Source organism: Gadus chalcogrammus, chromosome 8 (genome assembly GCF_026213295.1).
Source record: "Gadus chalcogrammus isolate NIFS_2021 chromosome 8, NIFS_Gcha_1.0, whole genome shotgun sequence".
Taxonomy (NCBI): domain Eukaryota; kingdom Metazoa; phylum Chordata; class Actinopteri; order Gadiformes; family Gadidae; genus Gadus; species Gadus chalcogrammus.
In genome coordinates this window covers 19,389,556-19,401,879 of record NC_079419.1, presented here as the reverse complement: position 1 = coordinate 19,401,879, position 12,324 = coordinate 19,389,556, and the positions used below count along the sequence as shown (strand labels likewise).

Here is a 12,324-nt window from a genome sequence, read left to right as displayed (position 1 = left end):
CATCTGCAAACTTTATTAAGTCTATTCTTAGACTGGCTCTGGTAGCTATTTGTGTAAATAATGAGTGGAGCTTGTTTGAGAGCACATCGTTAACTCTAAAGGAATGATTTTGGTCCCACGTTCACGCAACGCAAGGGGGTTACGGACCCGTTATGTCCTTGCGGACCCTCTTAAGGGCCTGATATGCGCCTCCAAAAAAAATGTAACCTTCCGCAGCAGCTAGGGCTGTTATTGGTCAGCTCACTAAAACCCGAAACAGAACCCAAACAGGTTCACGACTGCGTCAAAGCGTCTGCTTGGTCCTTGCGTTGCGTGAACTTGGGACCATAATCAGCCTTTAAGGCCCTTTCCACACGAGCGAAAACGATCTTTTCCCCTCCGATTTCCTTGGTAGTGTTTCAGGAATTTTCCATAAAGACGGACTCAATGCAAAAATGCATCTAGCTGAAGAAAAGCTGAAGTACATATTCAAGGCCACTGTGTGGCGCTGGTCCTCGACTTAAAGTAGAAGACGAGGCGGAGCATGCGCATCAAGCCTGCGCGTTGTATCCAAACATGCAGTCGAGGAGGAGAAAGCAGTTAAACCTTTTCGATTGAGCAGAAAATACTTTTTAATGTACAGTTATTAATTAAATTTAGCAAGGGGCTGTATTCAAAACTTTGTAAATCTCCCAATACAAAGTTGGGGGAACCCGGAGACATAGATTGCAGTTGTTGTGTTACGAGCCGATGATTTGGCTTAAGGATGTATATCAACGACATTGAGCGGGATTCTGACAAGAAACATCCTAAAGAGGAAAACCATAATCATCGCTCTCTCAAAACCGGTAAAGATCCAGCATATGCAAAGAGCTTCCGCCCAATCTCCCTGCTATTCCATCCGTACAAGCTGTTTGAACGCCTGGTCCTCAACAGGCTTGCCCCAGTCGTTGAACCAGCCATCGTCCCTCAACAAGCTGGATTCCGACCTGTCAAATCCACAACAAGTCAACTTCTGAATCTCACACAGCACATAGAAGACGGGTTCCATAAAGGTCTGGTGACAGGAGCCGTCTTTGTTGATCTGTCTGCCGCATGTGACTCTGTGAACCTCCGCCTCCTCCTGAAAAAGATCTTGGAGAAGACCTGGCACTGACAGACCTCATCGGAGCCCTCCTGAAAGATAGGCATTTCTTTGTCGTCCTTAACAACAAGCAAACGGAATAGCTTACCTCAAGGTAGTGTGCTGGCTCCACTACTATATAACATCTACACCAATGAACAGCCAATGGACAAGACCACTGAACGGTTAATCTATGCTGTCGACCTCTGTGTAACATCCCAAGAGAACACGTTTGAAGCTGTAGAAGCGAATCTCACCTCAGCCCTAGCTAATCTACACTTCTACTACAAGCGCAACCACCTACACGCAAACCCAAGCCTGCTCGTTCCATCTCAGGAACCGGGAAGCAAACAGACCTCTTAACATCCCGTGGTCTAGAGCACCTCTTGAATACAAAAACACCAAACTGAAAGTTAACTCCCGAAATAACATCCTCCGGAAGCTGACCAACTCCAAATTGGGAGTAACAGCACACACACTAAGATCTACTGCTCTGTCCCTGTGCTACTCCACTGCAGAGTATGCGTGTCCTGTTTGGGAGAGATCATCCCATGCCAAGAAGTTAGCGTTGAATAACACCTGCTGATCAATCAGTGGGGCGGCAGTAGCTCAGGAGGTAGAGCGGGTTGGCTGGTGACCGGAAGGTTGCTGGTTTGATCCCTGGCTCCTCCTAGCTGAGTGTCGAGGCGTCCCTGAGCGAGACGCCCCACCCTGACTGCTCCGGGCAGAGAGGTGTGGCGTCCCCTGTCTGTATAAGCTATCGAAAGGAATGACGATGGTGACCCATCGTTACTCCTGAGGAGACTCGATAAAATGAAAAATGAATGAATGCTCAATCAGTGGCGAAGCTAGACTTCTTTTGGGTGGCCTCAAGTCCACCCAATGGTATCGAGAAATAAGCCTAATTCATGATTTTTCACAATAGTGCCACCTTTTGGTGCAGTACCACAAATTTGGGTGCATGGGTAGTGGGGGTTATTGGTAACCATACCTGAACATTTCAAGAGTTTTCGACTTACTGTATAGGCTGCAGTATGACTTTTACAGAATTTGGGGGGGAAAAAACAACTTACAGAAAAATATAGGGGACCCCTAATAAGAGCCATGACTCTCAAGGGCCAAATTCACAGCCCCTCCATAGCGATTTTGTTTCAGAACATTTCAGTAGAGATGTTGAGTTCCTTAATCATTAATTCCTTAGATGACTCTGTCAGCCCACACATATAAGGTAACCCTAAACCTTCTAACCATAACCCTGACCCAGAAGGTGTGTGGCTCACAGTTGGACAAGTCTTCTTTACATCTGCTTTTCCCAGACAGGGCCACTGATGAGGTGGTAAACATGCACCCAAGCCTAGGCTCAGGGAAGGTGCTGCCTTTGGGCTGGTCCACACTAGTCTCAGGGAAGCTGCATTCTTTGGGGTGGTCCACACTATTCTCAGGGAAGCTGCATTCTTTGGGGGGTCCAGGCTGTGTTCAGGCAAGCAGCTATTGTGATGGTCCACACTAGTCTCAGTGCATCAGCGGTTTTTGTGGCCCCTACTGGGCTCTGGCCAGCAGCTATTGGGGTGGTCCACACTGGGCTCAGGCCAGCCGTGCTTTTTATGGTCCACACTGGTCTCTGGCCAGCAGCTGCTGTTGGGCTGGTCCATGTATGAACCATTTAGTCCAGGTCCCCGTGGGAAAAGCACCCACAGCAGCAGAAGGACTTCATCGCCGTCTGAAAATGACACCAAAACATGAAATTTATGTTTTAGTTAAAAATACAAATATGAGTAGACTAAGGCCGAATCTCGATTCTTCCCCTTGCCCCTTTTGCTTTGTCTTTGTCTTTGTCTTAACCAAGACAAAGACAAAGCAAAAGGGGCAAGGGGAAGAATCGAGATTCGGCCCAAGTGAGCTCTCAAATCATCTTAAAAATAAGGGGTACATAGCACTCAATCTTATCCCTTAATCTTGATCAAATTGGGTATTGAGACACCACTAGCTCTCACATGAACGCGCAACTTCAAGGGTAAGGGGGAAGATAAGGGGTAAGGGGAAGTATTGAGATTGGGCCTAAGGCTTTAGACCTCTGACAAACCGAGTGGGAAGTCTGCTATGGCTGGCTGGACCTCCACCGTCGAAGCGTTAAGTAAGGATTCAGTGCTGTCAAATCAAAAATCCAGAGAGAGATTTTTCATATGTCGTAATTCCATCAACAAATCCTGATAAAAAGACAATTAAGCAGTGCATGAGCCCAGTAGCGGTTCCTGGCCGAGCTCACCAGGGAGGCAAACATGAACGTGCATTCATGAACGCGCGCAGTGCACCCGCACATGCATGTCTTTCTACACAACTTTAAAAAAAGCATTCTCGCGTGACGCGTCGTTTGGAGGCGTCGTTAAGAGAGGATAATAACTCAAATAAACTAGACACTTAAAAGTGTATCAGCAGAGGACAATGCTTCTAAACTTTTAATTAAACGTGCAGACAAAGTTCAACTTCATAAAGTTAAGTTCATTCATGGTGCGAGCGTGCTACTTAAATGTAATGCATGGCATGGCAGCCTACAGGGTCAACGACACGTATCCTCCAATCACATAAATAAAATATTGTGGAAATTGCATTAAATGGAAAGAGACAATTCCTCACGTTGGGCACACGAATGCGTGACTCGTTTATTTCGTTATAAAACCAAAACAGTAAACTAACATTTAATGGGACAGCCATCCCTGAACAACCAAGACAAAGTAAACGATATGCATACAACAGTGTAGATTATATTAATTTCTCCTCCGGATTGTACTTTCTTACCCTGCGTTCACAGCAAAAGATGCATTTGCTGGCCGAACGCGTTGACGCCTGAGTTTTGCGGCGCGTCAAATCAAGTTTTGCGGCGCGTCAAAGGTTTGCGGCGCGTCAAAAGTTGAAATATTTCAACTCGAGCAGCATTTGACGCGCCGCAAAATACGTGAACGCGCCCTTCGCCCGTGCCCGGCAGCGGGCACGGGCATGCCGCGCCGCAAATCAGATTTTGACGCGCCGCAAATCAAGTTTTGCTGCCCGTTTTCTCGGCAGCAAATGCTGCGGCAGCAAAGCAGCAACGCGTCTCTACATTCACTTTGAATGGGATCACGACGCGCGTCAACTTTTTGCATCTTTTGGTGTGAACGCAGGGTTAATGTTCCCGTAACCCTGCGTTCACACCAAGAGATGCATTTGCTGCCCGAACGCGTTGCCGCCGAAGTTTTGCGCCGCAGTTTTGCTGCGCGGGAAGTTTCGCGGCACGGCAAGTTTTGCCCGCGGTGCTTCTGAATTTATTCACAACCATGGCCGACATTACGAGCATTGCATGTCTTTACCTGTTGTGGAAGAGGGAGAGACGTCGGAATGCCCGTCGTTTATGGGTTCATGAGACCATTCGGAGACTGGAAGGCTGGTGCTGCCTGGCACCCAACTGGGTTTTGTTTGGGGTTGTTATTCTAGCCCTTTAGCATACTCATAGTTTAATTTAACTGTAAACACAACTACACTACAGAATGCTGATTTGTGGGGTTTTTCGAGCTACTAAATAAATGTAACGGTAGTGAACTCTAGGTCACTCCAAGGGAGTAACACTGATTGGCTGTCACGGCATGTCACTCAGTGGCAACGCCTCAGTGGCAACGCTGTTGAACGCTGATTGGCTGTCATCACGCGTTTGCTGCCGAAAAGTTGAAATATTTCAACTCGAGCAGCATTTGACGCGCCGCAAAATACGTGAACGCGCCCGCCGCCCGTGCCTGGCAGCGGGCACAGGCGTGCTGCGCTGCAAATCAGATTCTGCCGCGCCGCAAATCAAATTTTGCTGCCGGTTTTCTCGGCAGCAAGTGCTGCGGCAGCAAAGCGTCTCTACATTCACTTTGAATGGGATCGTGCTGCGCGGCAGCTTTTTGCATCTTTTGGTGTGAACGCAGGGTTACAACTTCAGTTAAAGCCACGGCATCTCTTTCTGCACTGACATCCTCAAATCCTAAGAATCGTTCGCACGCATTCCCTTTCTCATTCACATTATCTATGACAGAGATCTGACACTGGCAGGACACATCAGTTGTATCGTCAGCTTGCACGGCGATGAATGGAGCTGCACTAATTTCGCGATCGATGTCTGCCTTAAGGCCAATTTCCACTGGAATCGGCACGGAAGCGGCACGGCAGCGAATCGCACGCCGAAAATAATAGAAACCATTAAAGTCAACGTAGGCATTTCCACTGGATACGGCACCGGCACGGCACGGAACCGTCCCCAAACTGGCACTTCGTTTACGATACTTGCCTCTTCAATTTCTGAAAGTTGCCAGTTCGCTGCCGTGTCTCAGAACACGACTACAGCCAATCAGTTTGCCTTTCGATCCCTATACAATTCACAGGGTATTGTATTATACAGTCTATCTATGGTATCAATAGCTAATCAGTGGCAAAGAATAAATGAAAGTCTGCGTCGATGCCTCGCAAGTCCAGTGTCGCGAGTGGACGTTGCCATGACATCTAGAAATCATAGGTCTACCGTATTTAATGGGTTATAATATTGATGCATATATATTATGTAGGGTTTGAATATAACTCGTGAATAATATTGTATGAATAATTATTATAATTATGTACGTCTTGAGCAGCCATAGTCGGAACGTGTCCGTGCCGCTTCCAGTGGGGATTACACTACGGAACACAGCCGGTTCGCTGCCGTGCCGCTTCCGTGCCGATTCCAGTGGAAATTGGCCTTTAATCACCATTGCTATGCTATGAATGATGTCGTTCTTTATGGCTTTTGATGTCCCTTTGAAAACTGTGGCTGATTCTAGATGTTGAGCTAGCAGGATCTACCTCACAGTAAGACTCCACCAATTCAACGTAATTCCCCTTATTAAGGCTATTCAGCTGACTCATTGTGCCCACGGAAGGCCTGCTCTTGCTTCCCAAGATATACCACTGCAATAATCATTTTACGTAGTATCTCCCGATTTCTTCTCACAAGTCCATTGTGGCGCTGGGTAGCGATGCTAGCTGCCTGGCTGAGGGCTTCATCAATCTGCACACGTCCAAACAGTTTCAACTTTAAGTTGGAATTAATGTGGCTCTTTGACTTGCCATGTCTCTCCATGGCTCTTTGCAAGTTATCAAATCCAATGCTAATCCATGGGTTAGGTGTAGGTTATTCATCAAACAAAATGCAAGGCCAGCAGAATAATTTCCGATCAGAGCCAGCTAGCCATTCCGTCCGAGCGTAGTTCTCCTCCTTGAAGCTTTGTGGTCTGGATCAAGTTCAGTCTCAGTGTTGGTCTTCCATTCTCTTTATGCTCAAACTGTAGCCTCGAAAATTGTGTTCTTGTAGATATTGAATTATATTCTCCTCCATGTTGATATCATTGTTAGTCGTAATCTTTCTTAGCCGCGGCAACTGACTAGAAAGAACGAATTTGCTCAGAACATTATTTAAAAAAATACTGATTTGTGATTGGTTGCAAGGAGTAGATGAGGCTGGCCTCCCTTCCTATGTTTAACATGGTATAGATGATTTACCTCGCAACAGTGAAACTGAATTGTGATTGGATATTTTTTTTATTCTCAAAGGCGGTGTCACACTAAATTTGTACCGGTGTCACACTAAATTTGTACCGGCTGCCAAATTTGTACCGGGCGTCACCCATACGTAATCCACTCCAAATCTGCCTGGCAACAGATGATCGCTTCGTCCGTTGCCTGGCAACGGACGATCGCGTCGAATGACGTGAACATTCGCGAACCTCCTATCTAGCGATCCGTTATCTGTATTGTGCTATTTCGTCCTTGACCTGCTTTAAACACTCAGTTTACTTGCTAAATTTTATTAAACAATTAAATACAATACAAATACTAAGTAAAAACAAGTGTTATCTGTAATGATATCAACATCAGTTATTAGACCGTCACACGGAGCATGCGCAGTTGGATTGGCGCGCTGCATGTTGATGTCTGTTCCAAGATACATCGTGTGTTTATTAATGAACCCAACAAAACATTACATTATCTAGCGATCCGTTAACTGTATTATGTTATTTCGTCTTTGGCAACATGAGCGCGAATGTTTTTTGAAACCTGCCCGGCAACGGACGACGCGATCATCTGCTGACAGGCAGGTTTGGAATGGATTACGTATGGATGACGCGCCCGGTACAAATTTGGCAGCCGGTACAAATTTAGTGTGACACCGGCTGCCAAATTTGTACCGGGCGCGTACAAATTTTTGTATTTTTAGTTTTCAGTACACTTGTTGTAAGTGTACTGAAAACGGTCAAATCGCGAAGTGTGTGGCGATGTACACTTTTCGTACTCAACGGCAGCCATCTTAGCTACCTAGCGGAAGAGGGCGGAGCTAGGCTGAGCCAAAGTCGACGCATTTTCCACATAGCCTGCATTAATTGTAATTTTGTAGTTTCTATAGCTATTTATAGCTGCTAGGCGTGAAGAGTTCACCGTTCAAAGCGGGATGTTTATTGCGGGGGAGGAGCCGCAAATTTAAATATTGCCCCCGTGTGGTAAAATGTTTAATTGCATACTGCATTAGTTTAATCGATGAAAAATGTACGCAATCGACGAAATTCTTAACGATCAATTAGTCGATCGTCGATTAATCATGCCCATCCCTAGTCGCAACGCATCCCTTTATTAACCATGTGAATGTGTTTTACCACTCACCGCTACAATGACAAAGAGGGTAAAGAAAATAAACTTCTCCAACACAGAAATGGAAACCCTTGGAAACGAGGTTGAATCAAATCAAAAAATACTTTTTAGCTCACTTAGGAGGAGACACAACGAACAAAAGAAAGATTGCTTCATGGGAAAATGTGACTGATGCAGTTCATTTATTTGGGTCACAAGTGAGAACACCATCTGCAGTAAAGAAAAAATGGTTTGACGTTAAACTCAATGCCAAAGAAAGTCACAGACGTGAGACATCACCAACTGGAGGGGGACAGACCACCACAGAACTTTCCCCTTTGGACAACCCAATTGCCAGCATCATTGGCGACACAGCTCTGTCCGGCATAATTGAGGACGGTGACACCGACGCTCAAGCCCGGTCGTCTAACATTCAAATTGAAGGTACAAGAAAACAAACTCTGTGTTTGCAAACATTTTATTAAAATGTCGACATTTAGAAGAAAAAAACCTTCTATACTAAACTCTGTGAAATTAATGTGAATTAGTTTCTTTCACAGTGGGTCCCATGGTGCTGGAGGAGTCGGAGGAACCGGGGCCGTCCATTGTCCCTTCCGTGCACCGTGCGCCAAGAGTGCTGGTGGAGGCGGTGCTGCAAAACCAAGAGGAAATTACATAATCCATTAATGACCTGAAGGAGCAACTGACCAACATGACCAATGTATTAATTCAAATCAATGAGTCTCTTGAACAGATTGCCTCTTGCGCAAATAAAATGATAAATAAACCATAAACCGTTGACCAAAGATTTACCTAAAATCTCTGTATGATCCCGTTTCGTCTGAAGGCCAGCGGCATTAGGAGGTGGAAGGGGCACTGCGTCAGGCATAGGGCCGTCTGGTCTGGGGAGTTCCTGCAGAGGGACCCCCTGTCTGATGGCTAAATTGTGTAGCACACAGCAAGCTATGATGATCCTTCACACCTTTTCAGGCCGACACTGCAGTGTCCCCCCCTTGCTGGAAAGGCACAGCCATCGCCCTTTCAGCAGGCCTATTGCGCGCTCAACGGTGCTCCTCGTGCGCGCATGGGCCCGTTTATACGCCGGTTATACTTCCTGCTGGGTCCTCGGGTTGGTTAAGGGGGTCATTAGCCATGGCTTCAGCGGGTAACCTCGATCACCTAATGACCCAACCCAGCAATAGTATTTTAAACATGTTGTAGCCTAATACTCACCAATGAGCCAGCCATCTTCCACAGCGCCTTCTTGGAGACGCACACCAACAGAGCTTTTCTGCATGATGAATGAGTTGTGTGTTCCTCCAGGCCACCGCGCAACAACGTTTAACAAGGATAGATTTGCATCACAAACGATTTGTACGTTGACAGAATGAATCCCCTTTCTGTTAACATAGTTAAATTCGTTAGTTGACGGTGCTTTTGTGGCTATGTGGGTGCAATCTATGGCTCCAATTATGTTTGGGAATCCGGCGATGGCGTGAAAGCCCCGTTTGATTTCGGCTTGTTGGGGATCTCTGTAAGATAACTGGATGTAGTTTGGGGCCAGGGAAATAATTGCGTCCAACACCGCCGGCATGGTCCTACTCATCGATGGCTGAGAAATGCCGGATATGTCTCCAAACTCACGCTGAAATTTGCCGGTAGCTATAAATCCCAGGGTGGAAAGGAGTTGGATATGCACAGGGATTGCGTTTGTGAGTCTCGTGTCTCGAGCCAACATTGGCCCTAAATCACGACACAAATCCAGCAGTACATTCTTTGGGAAGTGGTACCTGCTAAGAAGCCACTCTGTGCTCTCTCAAAGCAGATCAGTACAATCTTTGAAGACGCGCTCCCTGTGGAGCGCATGGTTGCCAAGTCTCCCAATAACGCAAGATAAGCCATTTCACTAGATTTCAAACATTTCTCACAGCTGTCTTTTATAGGGTTTGACACCAATTAGGTAATTTGTCTGTTTAAAATTAGACAAAGGAGTAATTGAATGTTTTCTAATTAAAGTAAACATGGGATATATGTGGATGTCGATTGCTTAATGCAGACGTTGACACTCTTAAATGCTTTGCTTTGCACTTGTAACAGCGCTATTCTACCACTAGGTTCTGTTCGTAAGCTTGGCCAGAGATGTGCTTAAATTTACATTTTGGTAAATTCCATACTTAGCTCAGGAGGTAGAACAGTTGTATTGTAATAGGTTGCTAGTTCGTTCCCCAGCTCCTCCTATCTGAGTGTTGATGTGTCCCTGAGCAAGTCACTTAACCCTAACTGCTCCCGACGAGCTGGCTGTCACCTTGCATGGTTGACTCTGCCGTCGGTGTGTCAATGTGTGTATTATCGGATGTAAGTCGCTTTGGATAAAATGCCCTAATTGTAATTGTAAATTGTACCTGTTAAAGTGCAACACAAGTTACCTGTAAAAGTGCAAAGAGAGCAGTGAGTCTTCTCGTTCCCGTCCTTAGGTCATTTTTTATTCAGGACATGGTTCTCAGCAGCTGGTTGAGGTCCCTGCCGACGCTCGGGGGCTGAGAGGCGGCGCTCTGCCGCAGGCCGGGCCCCATCTGATGGTGGAGGGCTCGGCACAGGCTGGTGGTCGCCCGGTGCACGCTGCCGCTGGACGGGCCCAGCAGGCCCCACAGCAGGGGCAGCGCCTTCTGCTCCACCAGCTGGGGCCGGCGGGGGTACAGCTCCGTCACCAGCTCTGGGGGGGGGAGGAGGAGACGGAGGGAAAGGGCGAGGGGAGGAGACAGAGGGAGAGCAGGAGGAGGAAACCAAGGAAGAGACAAAATAATGGGAGACAGGAGAAGACAGAGGAGAGGAGGAGACCGAGGAATAGGAAGAGACGGAGGAGATGGAGGCGGCAGAGCAGAGCGGATCAGATGCCTCTTGATTGGCCACACAATGGTATACGTATGTTTGGTGCTGATCATTGCAAAAAACAAAACAAACAAACATTTTAGCCATTAACAAACCTGCAACCTTCTCGATCAGATCCACCTTTGCTTGGCCGCTAAGAACCCGTGCCTTGAAGCAGAACGGCTCCAGGAGGAGGCTGTTGTCTGGAGAGGGGCAAGGGAGGAAGACATGAGTAACAAGGACAACGCCGTGGTCAGACCGGACCGTGTTCCGGACAGCTCCCCACCGGGCCCTCACCGAGGTTCAGCACCAGCTCGCAGAGGGCCCCTGTGGCGGCCGAGTACACAGCGCGGTTCTTGGAGTTGAGGTGGTTGTCCACGATGGCGGGCACCAGGTGGTTGAGCACCCCGGACAGGTTGTCCTTCAGCAGGCGCACCATCCCCTGCAGGGCCTCCAGGGCGTACAGGTTCACCTTACGGTTGGACTCCAGCAGGCGGTCTCTGAAGAGGTCAAACACCTGGGGGAGCGGGGAGAAACGGGGAACAGGTGAACAAAAAGGGGACAGGAGGGAGTCCAACCAGGAGAGGGGATAAGGGCGAGTGTGAGGTAGTGGGCGTTTACGAGCGGTGGGGGGTTTTACGGACCGGGAACAGGCTGCGGATGACCATTCTGGGGTTGTGCTGGCAGTCGGCCACCAGCTGGTCGAGGCCTTTGATGCGCTCCATGAAGTCCTTGGACTCCAGCAGAGCGGTGAGCTGCCTGATGTACTCAGCCTTGTCTTCGATGATGGGCCCCTGAGGTTTGGAGCTGTACTTGCTGTTGGGCTCCCTGGAGGGTACCACAAAATATAATGTCATGAAATTGCATACATACTTACTACATATATATATATATATATATATATATATGATCTTGGAAATAAGATAAAAGATATTCTTAAAGTTTGCTTCAAGTTGAGAAAACGAACAAATGCATAATTAATATAGGAGAGACATTACAAACAAAAGCCATCATGTGTGTTCTGGAACACGACCCCGAGAGAGGAGCTGACCTCATAGCATAAGTAAGGCTTTTACTTTCACCAACATATTTCCCAGGTGGCCGTCATGTGTCTGGGAGGAGTCTCACCTGGGGGTGGTGGTGGCGGTGTTGGTGGGGGTGATGGTGGCGGTGGTGGGGCTGGGGGCTATGGTCTGTTTCGGTAGCTTCCTTTGGAGCGTCGAGGCCCTAGCGGTGCCACTGCCGGGAAGCGAGGCTGGGGTCTGGGGCGTCTCACCCAGACCCTGACCCTGACACAACAAACAACAACAACAACGTTCACCAGACCCGTCACCAAGCGGTAGGGTGGGGCGAGAGGGCGGGGCCTTCCGTACCTTTGCCTTGAGTCCACTGACCGCCTTGCGGGTGGCGGAAAGGTCCTTGGTGGGGATGTTCTTCTCCAGCAGGCTATCAAAGTCCCGGTGGGTGGACAGGAACAGCAACATCCGGCGGCCAAAGGACCTGAAGTAGTGAGACCGGCACGTCACCGAGCCGTTGGACACATGCCAAAGCCTTCAGCCAACACAGGAAGCCACCGGGGGCTCTACGTGCCTGGGTTCCGGGGAGGAGTCCAGGGCCAGCTTGACCACGGCCGGGAGGATTCTGTCCGTCACGTCCTTCCCTCCGGACAGCAGGCGGGCCACGCCCACCCT

The 12,324-nt window shown here is 48.1% G+C and overlaps 1 protein-coding gene across 1 annotated transcript; it reads right to left on the bottom strand.

The window, feature by feature from the left end:
* Positions 1–10,137: 10,137 nt before the first annotated feature.
* LOC130387866 (TOG array regulator of axonemal microtubules protein 1-like) lies at positions 10,138–11,315 on the bottom strand. Its single transcript, XM_056597161.1, has 4 exons — positions 11,278–11,315; positions 10,931–11,150; positions 10,750–10,836; positions 10,138–10,478 (listed from the first exon to the last, which is right to left on the bottom strand). Exons 1-4 carry the CDS (start codon positions 11,299–11,301, stop codon positions 10,252–10,254), a joined length of 558 nt encoding a protein of 185 aa, XP_056453136.1. The 5' UTR covers positions 11,302–11,315; the 3' UTR covers positions 10,138–10,251.
* Positions 11,316–12,324: the final 1,009 nt, after the last annotated feature.

Bases quoted from the DNA above. Each gene is read 5' to 3' on its own strand.
- LOC130387866 (XM_056597161.1), bottom strand. From the start codon at position 11,301: ATGGTCATCCGCAGCCTGTTCCCG. The intron at 11,151-11,277 runs GTCCGTAAAACC...CCGCTCCCCCAG, and splicing joins TCATCCGCAGCCTGTTCCCG to GTGTTTGACCTCTTCAGAGA. The intron at 10,837-10,930 runs GTGAGGGCCCGG...GCCCCTCTCCAG, and splicing joins CGAGCTGGTGCTGAACCTCG to ACAACAGCCTCCTCCTGGAG.